Genomic DNA, 25639 nt, shown 5'->3' with positions numbered 1-25639 from the left:
ATCTCCAACTCTGCGCCGTAGTGTCGCTAGACGACGGGTTCACGACGGATATCGCGAGTTAAATCAATAATTGCTGTACAATACAATACGAATTAAAATTTTATTCGAAGGCCCTATCGTTACCAATACCAAGAGAACAATTCCCAGCGTGCTTTCTCGTTCTATCTAATTGACAATTGTTAGCAACAAAACGAGAAAGCGATGACGATTTTTCACGATGCATTTTTTTTAAAGCCTCGTGGAAATACTCAGAATTTTCATTGAGCTATTTTTGACACTAATCGAAAGCTTAATTTTACGTAGAAATGGAATAAATGTCGTAGATACAGTAATATATAGATAATCGGATCATGATCGGCATTAATCTTTTTCATCGATTACTGCTTCGAAACGGAAGAGGTTATATATCTGTACCAATTTCTGCATTTCCATCCGTTGAATCTTGACTTTTCATGCAAGTTGTCTTTTTAAGAAATATAATTTGTACAAAAACATAGAATTTTACCTTTGTTCAGTTCTAAGGAGGTACGAAATAGTTGAAAGCAATTCAAATACTGATATATTTTTCAAATACGAAATCTTGTAAGAACTATGTTTTCAAAACACCATATCTTAAATACTGGGGTGGTGTTATACAAGGATGAGGTTATACACGCAGAAAACCGGTCAGTAGTTTTATAATGTGACTCATCATTAAAACCAATAAAACAAATATTTTGTGGTTCCATAAAAACTATCTTATATTTTTTTCTATTGCTAATGCTAGTTTTTAATTGAATAAAATAATTATTGAAACATGAAATGAAAAGAAACAGCTTCAAAGGATGACTCATTCTTTTCCAAGAAGAAAATCAATCCTGCGCAGAACTAGGTGAATCCCGACTGTGACTGTGAAGAAAACGCAATTAATTTTCTTCATTTGGTGCAAATTGCGTTCAACACCAACAATCGTCTCCATCATTATCATCATCAGCATACTCTTCATCGCGCAGTTCGAGCGAAAAGTGCATCGGGCTTTCAACACGTTCACAAAATCTCTTACGCCAGATTAAAACGGGAAGGGTGTAATGATCTCATCTGCATTCGCCCTCACTCCTCTCCAATCCACTTGCTTCACTCGGTGAACGATCGAGAACATGTGCACCGGGCAAGTGGTACACTTCATTAACGCACGCGTTACACTGATTAGATTCCTGGAGGGAACCACCGCAGTAACGCTCCATTTCGGTGCACCGACGGCGATGATGGCTATCGGTCTGGGACCCGGCGTCCTCCCGGCGTCTCGGTAGCCTTCGAAACTCCCAAAAGAAAACCTCCATCATCTCGTACGACGCCACGGCGGCTCCTCGGCAGACTGCGACGCCTATACTAATGCTTCATTAGCTCGTTTCGGTGCGAAACCATTCGCAGAAACATTTAAGATCCACGTGTTTCTGTGTGTGTGAGTGTACGTGTGTGAATAATGGCAAATGCCAGCAATGATTTACAGCATGCACATTCTAATTATCTTGGCCGACCCGGGCCGGCTTCAAGGGGAGGTCCGCTCCGGTTCATCTTTGGCTCGCGCGGCAGTCCGCTGTCATCCCTCGTCGGTACGGTGTAACAGTAATTACAGGATCTCCCCGACTCAGTCCGGGGAGAGATTAATATGTTTGCCCCACACACGTACCCGGCGAAGAAGCACGGCGGCTCTGACATGCTGACATCGTCGCGTTGGCACATCTTTTCCGAACGACACGTGCAATGCGCCATATTCGGTTGGGGTTCGATGGCGCAGATGAAATAAAATCCGATCATACCAAAGGCGAGTGTGGGCATGTTCCCAACCTTCGTGACTTTTGAGGTGCAATTTAGCTGTGGTAAAACGTCACGGATAGGCCTCATATGGATCCTGTAATCAAATTTATTGTGACTTATTGCGCCGCTGTTGTCCTGTTTTCGGTGCACATACAGTGTCACAGAATCAAAATCATTTCACCAGCTGTACAGTCGGAATTTTTATTCTACAAAATGATTTAGTTGACTGCCCATTATTGAAGTTAAATATTATTTGTGTTATAATAAATGCGTGGCAATACATTAAATACAAACAGACCGATCATAACAACTAAACTAAATCACTAACATTTCCACATTACCATACTCGAAAACTATCGAACCCAAAGGCTGACCTTCGTTAAAAATGTATGTCTGCTCTTTGGATTAACTTGACTTCTGATGACTATCCTTCTCTACTCGCAGAGATTGAAGAGGGTCATCAGTCAAAACTGATAAACTATTTGGGTGGCAAGCTATCATTTAAAAGCTATCATTCGGTCAAAGCAAGAGGTTACCCCCTCCTTTTTCGCAAATAATCGCAAATTTTAATCTAGATTGTTTTGAAATCTAACCCTAAAAAGCAACTCTGCCAGTGACAGGCTTGATGAAGGATATGTTTTTAGTTATATTCAAAGTCTTTTATCGGGGGGAAAGGGCTACTAGAAGTGATACAAGCTGCAACAGAATGGAATCTAATTAAAAAGTTGTACAGCTGTAGTTATGGTTTATTTTAACAATTTTTTGTGAAAGAATTTTCCTTTTTCTTTTTGCGTTAAAAGCGTTAAATATATTTCTCTTTTTTCATTTTATCTGATATTCCGATTACAGATATAATCCGTTTACCAATCATAAGATAAAGTTAAACATTTCATCTGTTCGTTTTGCACTGCCTTGTTAGATATTTTAATGAGGATTATAGAATCAATTAGCTTTGGATTACACAACTCAGCTATGATCATCTGCTTTTTTTCGGTAAAAACCATTAACGTTACGATTTATTGACGTCAAATATAGAATTCACAAGACAACAACATGAAAAAAAACGATGCGCGCAACCAGTGGCGCTCCCGTACAGTTTGTGGTAAAAACTAACGAAAATCCGCGAACGGCCATAATACGCCCGATTCCTTTCAGCAAGCGATCAATCAAAACCCATGACGAGGCACATTTAATCCGAACCAGCCTCTTCTTTCCTTTAACGTGAGCAGAGATTGTTCACTGAGGTAGTCAACTTTTATCTTTCCTTTATTTCGTTTGCTCTACAGTTAGCACTAGATTTTTGTCTGAAAATAGTTGTTAAGATGGTCTGGTATGGACTCTGCAAAAGGGTTTGTTCTTTATTTGTGTTTTTGTGTTTCACTGCCTCCCGATGGAACGATGTAATGTCATAATGTCTGTAAAGCTAACGATCGGGACAAAACGACACCATAATCATTATTAAATCACATTCTTCACGGCGTAATTGCGAAATGCCACGAGTGAACAATAGTTCCGCCGGGGGTTTCAAGGTCTCATTAAAAATAAATTAAACTTCATGCTCACCGTTTGCAAGAATCCTACCGTGCAATTGGTATAATGCTTCGAAGCGTATAATTCAGCAGCGGGAATGTGAAATCAGAGTTCCCGTATTTCGATTGAAGTCTAAAAATAATTTTAAAAAAAACTTTATGTGACGATGCCAGCACAAACATTGTTTTAACCGTTGATGGTACATTAGACACACACTATATGCGTGATACGCAAGCTTTGAGCATAAATTAATGCAAAGCGCATCAAAACCATTTACCGCATAACAACATTTTCTAGCCATAAAAAACTGTTCGCAAACCAAAAGGGTACCAAAATATATCACCCACACCCAGATTCCACCAACGGGCTTCGCCTTATTGCGCCAAATGGCTATTTCCAGGGTGGCGCGTTTTCTTGCTTTTTATATCACCGCAGTGCCAAGCGTTACGTGAACTTATTTCTTTATTCATAACGGTGCGTTTGACGGTACGTGGTTTTATGCATATCACCCATAACGGGGGTGCATTGCTGATACGGGCTGAGGGCCCATGTATCGCTTCCCAGCCGCATGCTTTCTGTATCGAAGCTCGCCATGTGAGGGCAAAAAAGCTGCACCTCATGTCTTCTTTCGATTTCCAACCGCTGACTCTTTGGGGGTTCCGGCGGACCCCCGTGGAAACCGACCCGGAGGAATGCACTGTGGGCGACCGTGCAAATGCACGTAGAGAATGAGTCCACCAACAGCCCGCAGCAGTGCCCTTCAACACACATCTCGGAAAGGAAAATAGTGCCAAACGGCATGTACTGCACGGTATGGTTTTCTTTTTGTTTTAGACATTTTCTTAATGATGACAAGGCCGTGGATGAAGGTGCATTTGCCATAAAATCAATTTCTTGAAAATATTAGGACTTTCTATAATTAATTCGATCGATAAGATTAGCTACGGCCATTACAATCGCTAAAATATGCATTAGTATTATGTTTTAAATAAAAAGTTTCATTAGAACCCTATGCGTTATAAGTATTTCTATCTTTTTTAAATTTTTTGGACAAACGTTCAACACACGCGAAACTCACCACATTTTCAGCAAGACCTAACCAATTCAATCCCATTTATTTTATAAAACGTTTTATTTATTTCTAACAATAAAATGAACAAATGATCGAATAAATTGGAAAAATAAGTAATTCTTTTAAAAACCATGAAGCTAATTGTTATCATGTTTAGAACAAAAGCACTTCTTCGGCGGTGCAGTAATGCATTTTACTCCATAAAACGAATACGGTGCAGTTTGATCATATTCTCTTTTCGGGTAGTCCCACAAACTGGGTCACAAATCAATCGATTATACTCAAGCACTGCGACACTGGAGCCGGAAGTGCGCGGGGTTACCCATTGGCACACGAAATGCACTCACTTTGCAACAGGAACGCTTTTCTGTGTGTGTGTTTGCTCGAGTGAAGGAAGAAGGGATGCTGTTCATGGACGCCCAACCCAATGGAACTTTTTGAGGGTAATCGTGGGTATTAGAAAGTAGCGTTCTTTTCCCACCTTCATCACCACTGAATGCAAAGTGATCTCTACCATCGTCACAATTTGAGTGCTGACGATGAGTCAAATGAGGTCAGCGTTCATCGAACCGCTAGTACGGGCGGGTTGTCCTTTTTAGAATTATTTGCATAACAAATGTTTACATTTGCTTAACAGTGTCACCGTTTTAAGACAGCAGTATCGATTGGAGCAGTGATGGAGAATTTATTCCGTGTCCTTCGTAGTCTAGATTTAGAGGATACGATTGTTACCAGTATCAGTATTGTACTACTCTTCTTCTTAAATACCATTCCCTGAGAAATGGTCAGAAAGTCATCCAAGACCCATATAGCCTTTAAATCAGGAGTATTTTGTTTCTGTTTGCAAAAAGTGGTAGAATGCATGAAACAACCGAATCCAGTGATGGTATGACCCATATTAAGGATAGGACCTCCACTGGACCACCAACGTAGTGAAATTCTAGTGAATGAACTATCCTTCAGAAGTATTATGACTGAATGTAAAAGTTCAAAACTGTGCGAGGGATCTAACTAGAGCCTCATACAGCCTTTTGCGACCAACTGCGTGGTCGTACGGAAAGAGAGATTGAGGTATATGCCCTAGGTCAGTTGAGTTTATAGCCCCAACTATAAGCTGGTACGAGTGAAGCCGGGGTGTACTTCAGCTATGGAAACTAATTACACTGTACTTAGCGACAAAAAATGATTACTTTGTTTAGAGTACTCCTTCGAGGGACACTTTTGAGAGCGATTAGAACACACTAGAGGTTAATACGCCGTGGACAATGTTGGCATCGTCATAATACATCAAGTTCCACCGGGCAACTGAAACCCTCTATTTGTTGTACCTTATACACCAGGTTACATTTACAGGAAGCCGGGCATGTGGTAAAGCTATTTGTGGATCCTTTATATCGTAACTTTGCCAGAAGTGGAGCTAATGGTAGACCTGCTCAATATCAGTTGGTATATTGACTTGTTTACCTTTGCCTCCCGATAGAATCCAACAAACTTCCTCAACGCCAAACTGTTCGGTAGAAAGCCGACACAAAAGCACTACTCTTCCCATTCGCATGGGTTCATCAATGATTCAAGATGTTTCTCGTGGATACATTCACTTTTTCAACCCGGCGTTCCACCCGGCTTGGCACTCCAAAGTCGTCACCATCGAACACCGGCGTTCGTATGGAATTGCAGAAGAAAACAAAAATCCCCACTAACGTCTTGGAGGGAACGAGTGTAAACGACACGGCACAACTGCACACGGAAAACCAGCACCGAAGGCCGGCATCTTGGAGGTCATCTTACGAATGGCCACACGGTACCATCATCTTCGCCGTCGCCGTCGCCGTCGTCATCATACGGTTGACGATTTCTTACACCCGTTGCTGATTTCTTGCAGCAGCAGACCCCGTTGTGTTGCTGCTCGCAGCACAAGTCTCTCTTTCACCATTCCGCAGACTTTTTCGGTGGAGATGACCAAACGACACGGTGAAACAACGGCCGCGCGTGGTCTCCACGGAACACGACGAATATGCGTTGTTATTGCCCGCTCATCGTGGGTGATGCTGGGCTAGAACAGACATCACATCGAGTTGGAGGCTGGGGTAGAAAAAAAAAAAACAATAACGCCGGACAAGATCGAACGCTTGCATCAACCATGAAACAACGAACAAAAAAGGAGACAAACAAGAGGCTCCACCAAGGCCTCCTCGCGACCAAGAACAAGCGAGAATATTATTATCTTTTCCGCATTCGTTTCTCATCGGTGGCCCACCACATCACTACCTTTTTGATACGCGTTTTTTCTTAATTTCTTCTACTTTGCTGGATGCCTAGCATTACTGGATGCCTCACCAGTTTTAACGCTGTCTTACTGCTGAGCTGCAGCCGGTTTTGCGCGTCTTCCCCCACGCAAGCCGCTCGGAAGAAGAAGCCGGTCGAACCGTTCCGCACTCACAAGCCCGCACGCACGCACGCACGCAAAACACACGTTTCGCGGGACAGAACGCGGCATCGAAACCCAGTGGGGAACATAAAAAAAAACAACAACACTCGGTTCGATTTACACTTCTAGTGTTAAGTTTATTTGTTATTGCTGTTCCGTTGCCTCTTCAATCGCGCGCCTTCGAAGGCCGTTTGTTACGCCACGCCGTGCGTCTGCGGGACCCAACCACGGCGTTCCGCGTTCGAAACTCAACTGATCGTGCCGTTCGTGCTTTCATCGAGTTTAATCACATCGGAGCCCCCCAAAGGCTCCTAGCTTTCTGCGTTCCACATATGATAACTTTTTAGTCCGTTGACCGATTTTTACAAACGATATCTCAAATGAAAGATCTTTTCGTGACCAACAACTTTGGAGAAGAAAACATACTTCCATCGCCTTTATTTTTTGAGAAACTACAAGGTAAAGTTTGTAGCAATAGAAAATTCCGCAAAGGTATTCGTTTTCAAAATTGTTTCACATTAACCGGGAGAAAGAAACAGAGAGACAACTGGACTTGAAGAGAGAACGAAACAACTAGAGTTCGAATTGCTTATTCCCGGTTCACTGCCCTTCGATTACCGATTCACTGTCCGCCAAGGGAACAAAACGTTGAAAGGATTACCGGTAATTACCGGTTCCGGTCAACCAATCAATGCTTTGCGTTGTATGTGTTGATCACTGACACATACGCAGCTGATACTAACACACACGCAATTTCTCACGCATCCAAATGTAAACAGTAATGTCACGAACAATTTCTCCGAGTCACAAAACAATCGCATTTTCAAAACGATCGTTTAAAAAATTACTCTAACGGTTAGAACTTATTAATTATCAATCAGTGCTTCAAAATTATTTACATACTGGATTGAATGTTACAATAAAATAAAAGCTAAATTACCTTAATCGGATACATCAGTTTCTTTTTTTTATAAATCACCTGTCGTGTAATATTGAGTGCATCTTGATTTGCACAAGCAGCACGTGTTGGTATTTTGAAAACAAATAAATTCATACGCCTTAAATTAGGCAGCAAGCACTACACGTCGTTGTGCCCATGAAAATTTAGTTGGATTTTCAATCACATTTAGTTAAATTCAAAACGAGTTTTAACTTTCATTCATATTTTTGAAAATTTAGTTTAGAGCTTTGTATTGAGTGTGTACAAACTGATGTTGTCTTGGAATTCCAATCCATGAAGTGTAAAGTAAATTCTATATACACTAATTTTTTTCTGATGGAAGGAACGTGTTACACGCCTCGTAGGATGATCAAAATCGTGTGTTCTACTACAATATCTTTCCACACAAAATTAGCGAACGATCTTCTAATCTCAACCGGATGTAGACCTTCTTTATTTGCATTTAATTGTTTTACAATTTTCTCCCTAGTTTCATGCACAACAACGCCCCACGTTTTCCTTGTCAATGATGCTGTTCACATTAAATGGATTTCGGTTACGTCTCCTAGCGCACGAAGAAAATAAAAAGATTCGATGCATGGCGTCTCGTATGCCAATGTTGTACAGTGAATGATATTTCTTACGAGACTAACGGGGACAAAGAAAGTAATTGCCATTTCTGCCACAGTTTTGCCTCTGATGTCGAATCCATTTTTGTTTATTTGTTTCTTTTGCTATCTTATATAGTAGGAAGGGCTTTGGCGTGCGTTGTGTTCATTCTAGAGTCGATATTCAAAGCCTTCGGAGCTATCTTTCCACGGTTACTTCTAGCCTGCAGCAAGGGCATTCTTTATTTCGAATGGACCCCTCTCAAACCTATCTAAGGTGTTGGATGCTGTTTGTTTTGCTAGAATGTTATGTTGCGCAACTTAAGCCTTAAACCAACTTTTTTATGTGTTCCAAAGCTCATCTACTGTACCACAAGCAACGATTTGTTGGTTGTATTTTCTACCTCTTTATTCTTTGTTTTAGTGAGTTCGATTCGATTATAATTACCCAAACTCACCCTTCTGTCAATGGATAATCACCTTCATTCTGTAGGCAACCTTTTTTTTGCTTCGCCATATACTTAATCTCTTTTCTGTTTTAATTTGTATGATGCATGGTTCTTCCTCATGCGGTGCCGGGTTCTTATCACGTACGTTTTACATCTTGCCGCTCTGGACAATCATGCAGCTGTGCATGTTCAGTCGATTATTCTACTACTTTTTTAAGCGAATCGTTAACTCCATCCATGTTGCTATACTATTCCGCACACATCTTGTATTATTATGCAAATCGGATCTGGTAGCATGTTTACGTCGCCGTTCCAAAGTTTCGATCATTCCGCGGTGCGCGACTGCGAAAAGTAATGATAAAAATCAATAGACCCACGATCGACCCGTGAACATTGGTTTTACTTTGCTATGTACAGGATTGAGCGAAAAATTAGACTAGTACAGAAAATGATAGTATTGTGTGGTTGTGAAGAACGGTCTCAAACTAAATTTATACCTGACGCGTACTGTACGTTTGTTACCCCTGCATGAAAAAGAAGTAAAAGATTTATCAGTTCACGATTACTTAAATTTATTGTATGAACAATTCGTTTTATCGACGCATTGTTGCAATTTGCAATCGACACACGATCTACGCTGGAAATTTGCTTTGAAACTTTGTGAATTCTTCGTGAGACAGATCGACTGATTAGGTTTTTCTTCCAGCAGGCGTGACGATTCACAATTTTATTGCGAACGTTGGGTGTAGCAGATTTCTTTATTTAGCCTGTTCATTTTGGAGTACACCCGAAACTGTCGCGTTCATCATAGTTTGTTGCAGTCGATCGGCACTACTAAGGAACTGGATTTTTTGCCTCCATTTTGTTACCCTACTCATCCAGCTTTCGCTTTCATACTACTGTTTTATTGTTTGGTTTTTTATGCAATAAATGGTTGTTGCTCACTTGATACTGCATTAAATGTAATTGTTTTAGTTCCTGAGTTTCAAATGCTTAATCTCAACAGCTCCACTTCATCGGAAGATAAAGTCCACCAACCGATCGCCGTGTTGTCTCGTGCCTTCTAAAATACAATGAAGAATATGTTTTCGACGTGCACAGTTTTGCACTGCTTGCAGCATGCTCGTTGTCGAGGGTGAAGCCCGGAAGAGTCCACAAAAAGCTACAAAGATCAGCTATGCACCTCAACTTGCCAACAAACGTAGTTAATGTTGTTGGTGCAAGTATGCGAAGCATGAGGCACATGATGATCTTTGAATGTCGAAATATCACCAAAAAAAATGCTAAGAACAAGAGAACCCCAATGCAGGTCTCAGTGAGCGAAGTCTTCGGGAAGCTCTCCTACGACCCTCTCTGCCGGTTCTTATATTGCGTTCTTCCGACGAATCGGTATCAAATCGTGATTCAATTTATCGTTACGGCCTGCTCCGCCACGTCCAATTTTCATCTCGTATATCTTTTTATCAATCACAGTCCTAACCGTCCAATCTAGTCCTGGCATTGAGGCCCGTTCCCCCATGCCATGGGTTCATGAGACACAACCGTTCTCTGCAACAACAGGCTTACTTTTCTTTCCGGTCGTTTCATCGCGCCAGATTGACGAACATCGTTCTTCCCTTGACCACCTTACTCTTACCAAAAGCTCCATTGGCATCCCTCCGGCCCAGGGATGCAAACTATTTTAGTGGTAATAGTGGTAGTTGCAGTAATTTTAAATAGTACATAGTGATAGTCGATACAAGAGTTTGCAAGAGTAGTAGACGATAGCGATACTTGATCCTTTCAATGCTTTTCTTTCGTTCATTTAAGGTAAGTGTAATCGTACAATAATTAATTAATAAATATAAGACAATTAAAAAAAGTATTATATAAATGCTACTAACAATCTTCCTGACTCTTTCGAACACATCGCGCTACCTTCCGTTTGAATTCCGGATACGCCTCCCGCCACTCCTTCGCCGCGTCGACGTTGGCCGGCGATTCGTCATTCGGATCGGCAAGCATCGATATGACCGATATCAGGATCGTTTCGACCGTGTGGACCGGTAGCCAGCGCTCCGACGCCTTCTCGTAACCCCACTTGTCATCGCCCGGCTCGTGCAGGATGCTGATGCAAACGTCTCCATTGCGGTCGATGTTCGGGTGCCAGATCTCTGTCACAAACTTCATGCGCGGTGGTCTCAGCGGATACTCCTTCGGGAAGTGCAGATGAGCCTTGAAGAATCCGCCCTCGCTAAAACAGAAACAGATAACATGATAGTTTTCTTGTTAACCAATGACTAAGGTTGTTAACAAAAGGACCTACTGTCAAAATGCATACAATGAGTATATTTGTGTGTGATCACTCACCGATCCAAAGGACAATTGGCTATCCAAAGGACCTTTAAGGTGAGGTAATCAATGGTTTACTTTTCCTCACTAATAGGACACCAGTATCGATGGATGTGATAGCAGGTGCTTTCTCTGTGAGGTACTATTTACTTGTATCGCTAATGTTTTAAAAATTCATAACTATTGCAAATGACAAACGTATGTAATGAGGAGATCGACCAACGTGGACAAGAAATACTTCTAAATTATATGTTGATTATACGAAACTGCTCCGCATATTGATAATGACACAGCGTCTGCGTCTTTAATTTCATACAAAAGAAATTTGAATTTTTACGAACAGCTAATGAAATCAGAATTAATAACACGTTAAGTGGTTCCTTCATCATACCTCTCTAAATGAATGGTGTTATAAAAACAACTTTACGGCGTACTAATATTGTCATCTGCGTACGTGATAATCAACCAAAGCGGAAATCTCGTTAAGCTTATACTGTTTGTAATTCTTAACTTAACATTTCAGTTTAAGTTTAAACCATTCGTTGTCTGATTTTGAAAAACATAAAATAAAATATTGTAATAGAACTATTTTCACAAAGCCGGATTACTGGGTAAATCTGGCGCTTTTCGTTCATGTTTTGCTTTATACTTACTATAAAGTATCTGGTGGACCAATGATCAGCACTTCCCATCGAAAGATATCATTATCATCGATTAAACCGGCCGAAAATCCTTCCACAGGATTTTTGCTTAGCTCTAAAATGACAGAAGGAAAGAAACAATAATTGAAGCAGCTATTTAAAAAACAACATATGAAAGTCTATTTAAATAACCCATCCATTGCCATTCACGACACCGTGTTCGAAGTTTGCAACATATTTCATCATATTACAGTGATTAACGTATTTTGCGTTCATCTTCTTTTTCACCATTCGGACTTCCGGAAATTCTCGAAAGCTCTCCCCGACGATGACTTTGAATTTTTCTTATAAAATTCTATTTTGTACACACACATACACATACAACGTTTTTATTCATGAGGAATAAAAATAATGCTTTTTTTCTGCAAGAAAAGATGAAATCGTTTCACAATCTCTCCAAATAAGTTCCCCGACATTTCCAGCCCATTCTAACTGTCTGACCGTAGCAGGCATGTCCTTTTTGATATTTTTTTTCTGTTTCACTTTCACAAAGGTTACACATAGCGAAGAGGGCAATGGCACCAGCGACGACCCATCTGTCGCACAGTAGAAAGGACCAGTCTCCAGCAGCCCCTTTTCTTTTTTCTGTCAAAAAAAGAACACGGCAAAGAAACTATTCCCCAGACGGAAGGAAAGCGTGTGCAATGTTCGGCGAAGCTAATGAGGCAAATATGTAATGCGTGAATCGCGGAACGGTCGAAAGCAACAGCGAAGAAGTTTCCTTGAAAAGTTCAAAGACGCACTACCCGGTGTCTGCTTGCCTTCCATAGAGTTAAAGGGGTTAGCTCTACACTGCGTCGCTTTGCTGACCACTAGTCACCAACGTTGTTATGTGCTCGTGTAATTTGTTTGGAATATTAAGACAAACCGATAAGAAACGGCACTGATACTGCTCTACACTGGAGGCACCTTTGGCACGGGGTTCGGTAAAGTAGTTGGCAAATTCCTTATTGATTAATTTCCATCCCAGCGAAACCGAGCATGAGAAATTTGCCGGTAAAAACTTCTTTTCCCTATCGTTATGATGCCATTATGGACGGCGGTAGACACTTTTCTTCCCGACTCGGTTCGCTTTTGTACCACCTACCTGCCAGTTGTTTCTTCAGAAGCAACGAAGACTGAGGTTCTGACATTGGACGTCCGGATTTGCTGGTGGATTGCACTTCTTGAACGAAGAAAATTTTCGCCGATCTAGGATTTTCTCGAGCGACGACTGCTGTCTTTTCCTCGGGATGCTCGAAAAAAGGTCTTATCTTCCCTCTTTGTTCGGCTCGCACCTATTTGTCTCGTTTTCTCACACAGCTGGTACCTGAACGGTGTGTCTCGCCACTTCGCCGGCTTCCCTCTTTACGTTGCGCTAGGTTGGCGAACGAATAATTTTATTTTACTCGTTTTTTTTTTGCTTGGATTGCCACTTCTGGTGCAGCTGCACTTTGTCGACACTCTAGCTGCACGATAATTCGCAATACTGGCTTGGCACTATTGCCCCGTTTGTCCGGTTGCACGAAACAAGAACTATTCACGCTTTTGCAAACGCTCTTTACATTCGCAGCTTTGACAGCTCGACAATTTATTTACGCCTCGTGTGCACGAATCAAGGCGATCTTTCGCTGCCTACTAGTTAACAAAACTTAAGCCAGGAACGGGGTTTCCCTGTTAAGTGTTGTAGCAGCTTTAATTATCGCAAGCGAGAGCTGCAGTCACACAATTCACAAACGATTTTGACCGACCGATACGACAAGACGATCCGGAACGAATTCCAACCGATATATCAATGGATGGCCGGATAAACGTGCGGTAAACCTACGGATGGACGGACCAACGATCGAACGCACATTTACTTACCACCGGGGCGGGTGGTTTACAGCTCTAAAATCAGAAATAAATTGTGTGATAGATTATGGCGACCAGTCGAGCCGGATGTCGGATTGTCGAATGGAGTCGAGCAAGCTATGTAGATCTGAAGGTATGAAATTGTCACTTTTCTTGTCAACCATTTTGCTTGTCCACGTGGCGGTATGACAGAGGTCAAGGTTTGCACAGCAAGGCAAGCATCGCGGTTGTTATTTGAAATGTCAGTTAGAACATTAATTTCGAACATTAATGGTTTCAAAACGTGGCAGTACTATATTTATATCGATACCCTATTCTCAGATCTGTCATTGGTCTGTTTCCAACTGTTATAAGTTAATCGTCAGAAAATTTCGTGATTTAAAAATTTCTCGATTTTTTCTTCTTCCGGCCGCGGTTGGAATTCGAACCCACGCCGTCGAGGTTGTGAGCCCCTGTGTTCGATATTGGTTTGATATCACTAATATTATTGATAGAAGATTTCTCTGTATAGTAGAAGAATATCAAAGGATTGAGCAAACGTGGAAAATTCTAAAAAAAATGAGGTCACTTTCAGCGATCCTGCCAACAAAACCCTAACCTGGGACTATACCGCCCAACGAGAAATTTTGGCGTTATTTTGGGGTAAAAGAATTCTCTTCAGAACTGCCCGCTCTTCTTTTCAGAATTCTTTTCCCTCTTCTTTTGCAGCAGATTTCCTATGCAATCTAGGCGTAAAACGGCTTCTGAAAAGAAGGGTAAAACAATTCTCTTTATACTTGCGGGACACCTCAAAAGAGAACAGTTTTGACGACGTGACTGTGCGTTTAAAACACCTATTTCTAACTATACGTGGCAAAAACGTATACCCATTCGTAGTAGATTACAGTCAGTTTCCGACTTACGCGGATAATGGGGACCAGAGAAATCCGCGTATCTCGAATTTCCGCGTATCTCGAATATTGCTTGACACATAGTTTATACTAGGAGTTAAGAGATCGAGCTCTTGTGTACATGTATCATAGAATATTCAAAAAATTTCTTTGTCCATTGATATGAATGCAATGCAAGCGTATTCAAACAACATAAATTGCAACAAACGAAATAAAAAGCGTAAGTTATGCAAATGTGTAATTTACATATATATTCGAGTGGTTGTACATCTCAGGAATTTAAATCGATGTAATAAACCCAATCTACTGTCAAATTTTGAAAACCGCGTATCTCCGAATCCGCGTAACTCGAGAACAGACTGTATATGAGCTGGGTTCAGGATATCTTTTCTTTCCCAAAATAATTATTTTCATGCAGGAAAATATTTTTGATTGTTTTATTATTTTGATACATCGATAATATTATATACATATCGTCCGGTTCGGAAGGCAATCAGGGGAAATGTTCGTGTGTCCGATCCCTCCTCTGGTTCGTGCTGGCAAACAGCGACCACGGATCGTAGCAGGCTCCTTCGATGTACGATGTGCAGCACCACTCCGTCATGTCCAGTGAAAATACGTAGAATGCGTTGATGCTTATTTCAAGCCGCTTCTTCCTCCTTCTCGAGACACTGAAATGTGTGAAAAGCGCGGAAAAATCATGATCAGTAAGAACTCTGCTGTGGGTTCTTACTAGTGATGAGCGGGTCGACCCGAACCTATCGGGTCGGAGCGATCCGTAACCGACCCGGAGCGCTCCGGGTCGAACTCTCGATTCCAACGACTCCGGGTCGACCCGTGGGTGCAACGAGTTCGGGTCGACCCGTAGGTGCAACGACTCCGGGTCGACCGGTAGGTGCAGCTGCCCATATGCGAGTTCGACCCGTTGGTTCGGGTCGACCCGTAGGTGCAACGAGTTCGGGTCGACCCGTGGGTGCAACGATTCCGGGTCGACCAGTAGGTGCAGCTGCCCATATGCGAGTTCGACCCGTTGGTTCGGGTCGACCCGTAGGTGCAACGAGTTCGGGTCGACCCGTAGGTGCAACGACTCCGGGTCGACCAGTAGGTGCAGCTGTCCATATGCGAGTTCGACCCGTTGGTTCGGGTCGACCCGAACTCGTTGCACCTACGGGTCGGAATCGATTCTTCTAGGGACGGACTCGATTCCGGGTCGATCCGTGAAAAGAATCGTAAGACTCATCACTAGTTCTTACACACGAACTTACTGTCTGGTGCGAGTTAACCCGGTCCCGGTTAACCACCCCGAGTCGGTCGATCCAAGCGCTGCTATCGACCACTGGCCACCGATACTATGTTACACCCGGTAACAACGGCTATAAGAAAAATCTAACAACTAATGAAACAACGAATACGCTGGTAAAAACACGGTCGAATGCTTGCTAGTTGGCCAGAGTTGCACGGTAAACAGTAAACAGTAAACAAACAAAGGTTTGACATCCAGTACCTCTTTCCACTGCGGCCACCCAAAAAAAAAAAAAAAAATATTGGTAGGTTATGAGGAGTCCATGCCTACCAAAAATACACTTGGAAAGGTTCTTTTTGGAAGGCATGTATACCTTTGGTAGGAAAGTGCAGAAAGGTTCTCTTTGGGATATTACTGGAACTGGAACATATCAAAGGAACTGAACCTTTGACGTGAAATGTATGAAAATTGGCAGCCCGATTCTATCGGATTAATTCTGTTGAAGTCAGTGCATAAGCTGAATAATTTCACAGAACATTCTATCTTTTCTTGAAGAGCCAAGGAGACGAAGATCGTGCGCGATGTCATGTTCGAAATAGTGGTCGAGGAACGTCATACGGATAGTAGCTAACTAACCTCATTGTGTATCACCTTGTGTTTGCTTGTCATCAAAGCTTGTTGATCGTCTCGTGTGCCGGGAGTTTCAAAATATTCATTGCAGAATCGTCTGTATCTTTTTTCAAGTGTTCGAATGAAATCAGTAATAAATGAGTGCGTTTGTGATATTTGATACCATAGACTCATTATTCAAACGACTAGGCGAGACAGAACCTGTCGATAAACAACGACCCGGGGAACCAGCTGACCGTAAGTGTAAACAAAATAATGAAGTACTTTTCAACGAATTCAACAAAATGAGCTCAACAATGGCAGAAACAAAGTACAACTAAACCCGAAATGCAAACGTTACATGTCTTCTCAACAAATTGTTGTATCTATCATAGTTTTCACTGAGAGTCGTTTGATGAAACCGCTTTTTAAAATGTAGGTACAAATGCACGATCAATTATTTATCTGCAAACTGCAGCTACATTGTTGCGCGGTGTTTCACTCGCGGCAGATTGAATTCAATCCCAATCGTACCATGTAAACGGATTTCACCTGGTCGCGAAGGTGCGCGAGGCATTGTTACGGAATGATGCAACGATCGCTGGAGCCGGCAGGTGGAAATTCGCGGTTTCGGGCGGGGGAGAACCCACGGTCTACTCGCGATCGCGATCGCGTGAAACGCCAAACTGACAGCGGCACAGTCACAGTCAACCTACGGAACGCGTATAAAGATGGCTCCCTAATTGAGTCGCGCTCTCGGTTACATTCAACAGGTAGTCATAAATTCGGATCGTTCGCGGGAAGATCGCTTCATCGTGGATATGTGAAAAAGAAAGTGATCAAGTGTGTTGGTAAATTGAAAGCTAGAAGTTTATCTTACCCGTGTAGCCCGTGCAGCCCGTGCCTTCCGGGTCACACATTCCTCTTCCAAAGTGTTTTGTGTGGATATTTGAGTGTATTGGTTCAAAAACGATCAAATAATAATGATCGCCAAGGGCCACTTGTTGCTGCTGCTGCTGCATCGTCGTCAGCGACGGTATTGTCGGTGGAACTAGTGTACGTGAAAAAGGGTTCCCCGTTTTATCGTTGCCTCACCACGGTTCTTCAGTTCGAAGCGTCCTGTAAGAGAAGCGAGGCAATAAGGAAATAGCGAGCGGGCGACAGTGATGGCCAACCAAATGACGAGTCAAACGTGAAACGTGTTGCGTGCACCGTTGTTTACATACGAACCACCCGTCGTACCGTGCATCGCCCCTCTGAACCACACCATGTTAACGCTACTCACCGAACTGCGCTTCTGGTCCACCAGGGAGGACATCTGCATACAGGACACCGATCTTGGGACAACAAAGTAAGCGTCGTGATATGGAAGATAATCCTTGCTTCATCTCAGAGATAGAGTGTGTGTGGCGGGGCATGCTGCGTAAAAGTAGATTTCCTAATCGATTACGCACTCGTCTGCCGCGAGTTTGCGTTTTAATTATTTATTTATTTTTTTAAATTTCCCACCGTTTGCAACTGGCAAAGTCGTGCATCTTTCCATTAATTCTGCAGGCTCGGAATGTCTCGGAGATTGAATCAAAAGGAGGAAAAAAAAAGCACCGCGAGAGATTGCACTGCTCTTAATCTATTGTCTTTGGATGTGATGTTGTGACGGTTTCGCTTCCCTCTGGGTGGTTGGCATCTTCCCACTGCCTACTTTGCTTACTTTGGCGAACCCCAATGGGTGTGGGAAGTAAACGGCTCTATGTGTTGTAACGGCAGGCCAAAAAGCACAGCCTAAAACAAGGCACCACGAAAACCAAAATAGCAATACACGAAATCAGCTTTTTACGATGCGCTACTCCGCGAAGGGAGGTAGGCCGCAGCCCTCCATCCACACTGCCTGGAAAGGGAATATCCAGCTCCGCCAGCTTTAAATATGAAAAGTGTTTCAATCATTGTTTTCCCCGCTCCAACTAGCAAAATACACACAATTAAGGTGTGTTGAATAAAAAAAGATCGCCGCGTCCCCTTCGGAGCCGGAGGACGATCCAAGACGATCCATCTCAAATTATGAGTTTGTTTTTTGGTCGTTGTATAAATGTGCTGCTATGGAAGATTCAATGTTGGATGTAATGTTAATTTTTTTATTTAAGAAAGATCAGCTTTTGCTTTTCTACAATTTTAGTGAAATGAAACATTCTGTTTATGCAACGAAATGTGGCATCAGCATAGCCTGGTTTATGCTGCCACCGTATCATCAATCACGCTATAGAGCTCGATAACCACGCGAGCTTCTCGTTTACCAGCCAAGAGTGTGGAGTGCACACATATTTATGCTTTGACGATCGTCGTCGCCGCCGTCCGTATATATGCAATGTTGTTCAATGCTGTCGGTGGTGCAGTGCACCCTTTGCTCGACACAACAACAGCGGCCCGCGGACGATGCGGATGCGTGCGATCGTGATCTGCAATTAAAATGTACCGTTCGTTCATTATTATTATATACCACCCGATGGCCCAGCGGCGAACGGGGTGGCCCGGTAAAGGTCATTGCGAACGACACATGCACCCATGATCCATCCAGCCAGCAAACCCTTTCGTGGGCCCCACTCGTTGGCAAAGGGATATGTCCGCCAAGCTTCACTTGTTCATTCACATATCTGTACACTGCTACTATGTCGATGATAACGATCCTATAGTATATGATGGTATGGCCATGAAGAACGTGTGATAAGCGCAACAATGTATCGATTATGCAAATTGATTGTTTCATATCTTTGGAATTTCTTGATATATTTCGTCAAGTTATATAAATGTGCTTTAAATGTATTATAAACTTACTTATGTAACGAACTTTTCCAGCAAATACGTAATATGCGTGTAAAAGTTTTTTTTTTAATTTTCGGTACGATGTTCCAAAAATGATCATCCATTTGGAATGATCACATCAGCAGGTTCAACGCAGCAACGCAAAAAGAAGAATTTTTATTCTACAAATCATTTGTAGTAATGAACACAGTGGTTTGCAAATTGCTTGCGTATTGGAAATCAAGGGCTTATTCAATAAATTATTTATTTCTTTTAATTTTTTGTACAACCTACCATAAAAATGGGGTTCTTTAAAAATTTGTGTGATTGGCTTAGTTTTTTTCCATTTTTTATGAGTTCTTATAAACTGTAGAATCTTTTGATATTGGTAGTCAACATGTTCAATATATTAGAAAACTTGTAGTATTAGCTTTGTTTATGGATCAAAACATGGTGATATTTCTTAAAATCTAATAAACGTAAAGTATTGGCTAAGGAGCTAGTCAATAAATTATTGCCAAGACTACACATAACCTTCATAGACATGGAAATTTACAAAAATGAGAGTAAATTATGACACATTGACGCCAGCTGTCCTCTATCTTGAAAACGATTTATTATTTTCTTATGTAAAATGTTCAGATTCAATTGGTTTTGTATAAAAGTTGTGAAACACAATTGAGTTGGTGTACTAAGGCTTTTAAAAATGTTTAAGTTGGATCTCAGGAATGTTCGAATTGGCAACATTGCCTGTTAGAGTTTGTATTCAGCTTTCACACCCTAGTCAAGTTAAGTTTAACTTACCAACAATGTATACCTGGGATGGAAGTAACGAAGTTGAATACTGTGTTTACAAAAGCATGTGCACCGTCCACAAATTATATCCATCATGTGATATTGATTGCGCCTGCATCTACGGTATCTTGCAGATACTGCGAAAAAAAAGTCGATCCAAGCCGAACGGTGCTGATCGAAGGAAAACGAAGCTACTGTGAATCTCGCGGCCTCAAATGGAGTCTGGACAACAAGAAACCGAACAAATTGCGCCACTCGTTGCGGCTGCTAGAGGACGAGCTGCGACAGAAGCGACTGGTGTACTGCAAATGGAAGAACAGTGTCCTCCTGCAGCTGATGCTCGCCAACGGTCTGCTGGTGCACGTATCGATCAACCCGTTCACCGGGGACATCAACCGGATCTATTTCGACAAGTATCTGATCGGGAAGTTGATCTCCGAACACATCACCGACGTGGTGATCACACAGAACCACATCCTGGTGGCGTACAACGAGAATCAAATCACGTTCGTGCAGCTGCAGAAGCCGACCGCGAAGAAAAATAACCTCGAAAAGATTAGCCTAATGGATCCGAAGATCTACAACGTGCTGCTCAGCGGCACCGGCACGACCACGCGCAAGGTCCCGAAGCGCCTGGTATGCAGCAGCAGTCTCAACCTGGTTATCGTGTGGACCAAATCGTCCCAGAACGAGGTGTACCCGTGGCGTCCGACGGTGAAGGATCAGGATCGAGCAAACCTGCACGTGTACAAACTGAACGGGGCCCGGATGGAGCTGCTGTGCTACTACTGGACGGAGTACGATCCTATTTCCGTGGAGTTTTCGCTCATGAATGATTATCAGGTGCACTGCGTTGAGCAGAAGATCTCCAAGAAGGTATCTCCGATTGACTATTTTATCGTTTTGAACCCTGAAGCAGTATTTTTCTTTTTTAGGGAGAAGTCACGATCGACAGTTGCATTTATCAGATCAATAAAACCAAAATGCGCCGCGTCGCGGTTACCTCCATTCCGCTGCAGACACAGGTGTGCTGTAATGCTCTCAGCCCGGACCACGAGAAGCTTATGCTTGGTTGCATCGATGGCTCGATCGTTCTGTTCGATGAGGGCCGTGGTATAACGCATCTCGTAAAGGCCGCTTTTGTAAGTATTCCAGGATCACAGTATTGCTTCTACATGCTGAAGAATGCATTGATTTCATCCAAATTTCATATTTGTTTTGAAATTCGTGCTCAAAAAACTTATTTTGATGACCATAATTTTTACGATGCGTCCTACTTCCACAGATTCCCACATACGTGGCCTGGCACAGCGACTCCTCGGTGGTGATGATCGCGAACGAAAAGTGTCAACTGCAGTGCTTCGATATCGCGCTATCATGCGTCCGGATGCAGCTGCTGAGTGAATCCGAGGATGGCATACCGTCCGGCACGTACGATCTGTCCAACTACTTCCTCGGCCACCATGCACCGTCAATCAATTTGGCACGCTTGTGTTGGAGCAAAAAGCCGGAACTAGCGAACCACGGCGAAAAGTACGCGACGACCGATTCGTTTCTGTTCTGCGCCTTCGAGCAGGGTCCACTGGCGTGCGTACGGGTCGTCGGCGGTTCGGGGTTAAAAGGCGACGTACACACGTCCGGGCTGACGGCGGACGTGCTGGTGCACAAGTACATCTCGCTGAACCAGGTCGAAAAGGCGATCAACATCCTGCTCAGCCTTAACTGGGACACGTACGGGGCCATGTGTCTGCTGTCGCTGCATAGGATAGCGAACTACATTTTTAAGCAACCGCTCGGTACGGAGCGAGAACTGCAGCTGCAGAAGGCACTCGGGAGCTTTCTGGTGCCGGTCAAGTCGCTATGCTACGAGACGGAGCTCGAGTTTGGCGACCAGGTGAATGACATAACACTCAAGTTCTTCCACTACCTGCTACGGAACCGATCGTACAACAAAGCGTTTAGCTTGGCCATCGACATCAACGATGCGGACTTGTTTCTCAAGCTGCACGACAAGGCGAAAACGGACGGAGACGTAGAGCTTGCCAGGGAAGCATTACGGAAGGTGGATGACATTAACCGCATCTGCACCGATCGGAGCGACAGTGAACGTATGTTTGCAATGGAATATATTATCCGCAATTGTCACTTGATTTTGTTCACACATTAATTTCTTTCCGCTTTCCTTTTAGACTCGCTTTGCTCTAACTCGTCCTGCTCATTGTGTGCGGACAGTTTCGATGACGACGATGACGACGAGGACGAAGAAGAGACTAGGAACAATGGTGTCGAAGGCGAACGGACCACCGAGGACGAAGAAGAAATGGTCGGTGAGGTGGAGGACGATGCAGTTGAAGCAGATCACGGAAGAAGCGCAATTGTTCGAAGGCGGCCTGCGACGGCGACGAATGGAGTTAATGGGGGGGCTGACCATTACTCAATTCGAAAGGAAAGGACATTCCAGGACAAACAGCACCATTCACGGGCTGATGCCACCGAAGGTAGCTTCCGAACGTTTTCTACCTCCTCCGGCTCATCGAAGTCTTCCCAAATCCAACAATGGAATGAACAAAATGACCGTTCAAAGGCAAGGCACGCACTGGCGCATCCGCCGCTGCCTAAAACGGGCGAGCAACCGAGCAAACCGAGATTCGAAAGTCCTCCGCCGAGGGTCGCTCCTATCAGTGGAGGAGGTGCCTCTAGACTACCGCCCGCCAGTAATGGGAAAGAATTCTTCGTCCACCAAGATCGACCCCCGTTGCCGTACATTGCGAAGCCAAGCAAAACGCCCCAGCACAAACCAGTCGCACCACCATTTGCCATACAGCGCAGCCAGACGGCAATGGCGTTGAAACTCTCCAAACAGCAGCAGTCCCGGATGGTGGAAACGAAAATGAAAGGCAAATCGTTGAGTTCCAGCAATTTGCTGCTACTGGGTGATGAAGGGGGGGTCGCTTATGCACAGACGTCGGGTGGAATGGTAGCGCCAGGCCTTCCGCTCCATCGGCCGCGCAATCTTATGAATCCCCGAGAGAAAGCTGCCCGGTATCGGCTTTACTCCTCCACCGCCAACAGTCTGTCGATGGATCAGCTGGATGTTTCGACGAGCGCACTAGCGCACCGTGGTGTTCCCGTGGCGGCTTACGGTGGTGAGCCATCGCTAGCGAGTACCCGAACCGCCGGTCTACCCGCCTTCCACCACCCGGATCATCATATGCACCAGCTTCAATCGCAGCAGCAGCAGCAGCATATTGTAATCGATGTTGTTCCTAAGCCTTCAATGGGCGGTCCATTTGCGGGACCTTCTTCGTCATCGTCCTACGGGGTCGCGCAATCGTTGGCCGGTGGAGGGCTAGTTGGACCATCAGGCGCTCATAGCGTACTCGATCAGACGATCGGCATACCGTTAGTACAAGACGAACCGGACTTTGTGCGGCGTACGGTTGGTGGAGGAGCAGCACGCAAGCCGCCGCTACTGTCCGCCTCCTCGTCGTCGCCGTCGTCGTCGTGGTTCAACACCAGTGGCGGTGCACCGACAAGCAGCTCCAACAGCAACAATGCACCCCGAACCATCATCCACCAGTATCCGTTGATCTCCGGTAACATTCCTTCCAAATCCCAACTACAACAGCAGCAGCATCAGCAACCACCGTTTGAACTACAGCTTGCGACGGCCGGCACGGGCAAGTACGGGACGCGTAAAAAGTTGGACGCTCCAACGGCATCTATCCTCTCGAACAGCTCGAGTAGCGTTGGTGCACTCCAACCGTCGTCGGGAGCTGTCCGAAACGAAGGAGGAGGTCCAGGATCCGGAGCGATTAACCTGGCTGGAGGTGGTGGCGGCGGTGGTGGTAGCAGTGGTGCCTCGTCATCCTCGTCTGCCATCAACAGCACCAAACGAGACGGTGGAGAGAAGAATAAGGTCAAATTTTCCGACACCGTCACGGTAGCTGTCGTACCGGTAAGGATAGAGTAACACATACGACGCCGGCTGAACGTCGTTTTCTCAAGTAATACGATCGTTTTTTTTAACGGCAGGAGATACCCCGCAAAGAAAAGCTCATGGTAGAGAAGCTCCGAAAGCAACCGATGCCGCCAGGTCCGGTTGGGTACGGGGGGCCATTTCCCATCGCCGACCCGAAGCGTGAGCTGGCAGAAAGTTTACCCCTGTGCCATCCGAACGAGGATTATCTGAAGGATTTTACACCAATGCAAGGTACCATTCGTTCGATCGAGCTCGATCGATATAGATGCTTTGTGATACTGGCCAGTAGTGTGACATAAAATATTCCTTTCTTTGTTTCCAGATCTGATTGGCAATGGAAACGGTGAAATTGAGAAGAAAGAGGAAGAGAAGAAAATTCCCAACATCAAGGTGGTACACTTTGGTGTGGTTTAACGGCCGCAAAGTGCCCTGAGGGTTTTTCTTTGCGGCTGAACGAGGCAGTATTCCGTGTGTTGCTTTAGATTTAAAACTTTCTTTTGTAGATTCATTATCGGTGTATACTTGATTGTTGTTATCCGTCCGTCCAGTAAGTGTTATAACATCGCGGTTACAGTGCAAACATATATTTTGAATTGTATATTTATTATCATTCCTATTTGTTTAGAAGCAATAGAAGATAGATCATAGTTTATTTTTACGAGAAAATATCAATAAAATTACCTCTTATTGGGTACGAGCATGGCGAAAACGTTAATTTTAATTAATGGACCAGAGTGTACTAAATTGACTTGTAGCGTTTGCATTTTGGAAAAGCGGTTGAACGTTGCTGCGCAATTGAAGATTATTCATCTGCTGGTCATTCCGAGCTAATAATTTGAATTTTAGATTCTCGCGTAAAACCATGTCGGTTTACTACGTTTTTATTCGTAAAACTTACACTTTTGCTGATCGCTTTAATAAAAATTTAATGCACGTGTGCTACACACCTTTTATTTAAAGATTGTGGGTATCTAAAGAATGATTCTTAGTTCGGAAATGTTATTAAGCTTAGAAATTCCAAACTGTCAGAATACCAAATTAAGATCGACAATTTAGTGATAGTACGAGTACTTTTCCATAAAAAGTATTTGTTCAATTATCTTTTAAAAAATCCTTTTTCGATTGGACACCACTGATATATTTGTCATGCAAGCGAACGTTTAATCGAATTCACTGTTTTTGGTGAGATCACAATTCTGCGTGAGTTCTCAGCGTGAGTTTGCATTTTGACAGTCATCTGTTGGCATTCTCAGCATTAGTGATGGGGAAACTGAATCCCTCCAGGGATTCGAATCTTTCGATTCAAATCCATTCTGAGATCCGGATCTTCGAATCCGAATCCCAATCCGTCATATCATAAATGCTCATCTAATGCCGATTTTTCATATGATGTGTTTAATTCAATGAATGATTTAAATAAGAATATCAGTAACGTTGACATTATTCTTCTAATTGCATTCAAACAACACGAGCAATCTAGTCCTTTTAGGGAATATGCAGACTAACTGATTTCATTTTTCCCGAGTTTCATCATCATCATGCAAACAAATCAATGTCGGTTTGGAAATTGTGTATCCTAATCTGAATCCCCAAAATCCGATTCAGAATCCGGTAAAAATGGTCTGGTCCTGATGAAAT

The 25639-nt window shown here is 43.4% G+C and overlaps 3 protein-coding genes across 3 annotated transcripts in view; 2 read left to right on the top strand and 1 right to left on the bottom strand.

Moving 5' to 3' along the window:
* Window positions 1-10581: 10581 nt before the first annotated feature.
* LOC131259258 (ubiquitin-conjugating enzyme E2 G1) lies at window positions 10582-13779 on the bottom strand. Its single transcript, XM_058260708.1, has 3 exons — window positions 12944-13779; window positions 11809-11911; window positions 10582-11057 (listed from the first exon to the last, which is right to left on the bottom strand). The coding sequence occupies exons 1-3, from the start codon at window positions 12987-12989 to the stop codon at window positions 10703-10705; spliced, it is 504 nt and encodes a 167-aa protein (XP_058116691.1). The 5' UTR covers window positions 12990-13779; the 3' UTR covers window positions 10582-10702.
* Window positions 13780-16530: 2751 nt separating this feature from the next.
* The window catches only part of LOC131259260 (zinc finger SWIM domain-containing protein 7-like), a 28850-nt gene continuing 19741 nt past the window's right edge, over window positions 16531-25639 (top strand). Inside the window, exon 1 of the mRNA XM_058260709.1 lies at window positions 16531-16689. Coding sequence (XP_058116692.1) covers window positions 16590-16689 — 100 coding nt within the window. The 5' untranslated portion in view covers window positions 16531-16589. The remainder of the gene's footprint in view (window positions 16690-25639) is intronic.
* Window positions 17030-24700, top strand: LOC131259231 (WD repeat-containing and planar cell polarity effector protein fritz). Its single transcript, XM_058260672.1, has 7 exons — window positions 17030-17782; window positions 20154-20895; window positions 20955-21161; window positions 21305-22127; window positions 22209-23977; window positions 24055-24232; window positions 24324-24700. The coding sequence occupies exons 1-7, from the start codon at window positions 17700-17702 to the stop codon at window positions 24413-24415; spliced, it is 3894 nt and encodes a 1297-aa protein (XP_058116655.1). The 5' UTR covers window positions 17030-17699; the 3' UTR covers window positions 24416-24700.

The sequence above is a fragment of the Anopheles coustani genome, chromosome 3 (genome assembly GCF_943734705.1).
Source record: "Anopheles coustani chromosome 3, idAnoCousDA_361_x.2, whole genome shotgun sequence".
Classification (NCBI taxonomy): Eukaryota; Metazoa; Arthropoda; class Insecta; order Diptera; family Culicidae; genus Anopheles; species Anopheles coustani.
The sequence above is the reverse complement of the archived record's forward strand: the minus strand, read 5'-3'. Positions and strand labels throughout refer to the sequence as shown.

Coding starts and splice junctions, on each gene's coding strand:
- LOC131259258 (XM_058260708.1), bottom strand. CDS start 12,989: ATGTCAGAACCTCAGTCTTCGTTGCTTCTGAAGAAACAACTGGCAG. Junction 11,912..12,943: donor TCTGAAGAAACAACTGGCAG/GTAGGTGGTACA, acceptor CTGTCATTTTAG/AGCTAAGCAAAAATCCTGTG. Junction 11,058..11,808: donor GGTCCACCAGATACTTTATA/GTAAGTATAAAG, acceptor TTTCTGTTTTAG/CGAGGGCGGATTCTTCAAGG.
- LOC131259231 (XM_058260672.1), top strand. CDS start 17,700: ATGTTAACGCTACTCACCGAACTGCGCTTCTGGTCCACCAGGGAGGAC. Junction 17,783..20,153: donor ACCGATCTTGGGACAACAAA/GTAAGCGTCGTG, acceptor GGTATCTTGCAG/ATACTGCGAAAAAAAAGTCG. Junction 20,896..20,954: donor AGCAGAAGATCTCCAAGAAG/GTATCTCCGATT, acceptor TTTCTTTTTTAG/GGAGAAGTCACGATCGACAG.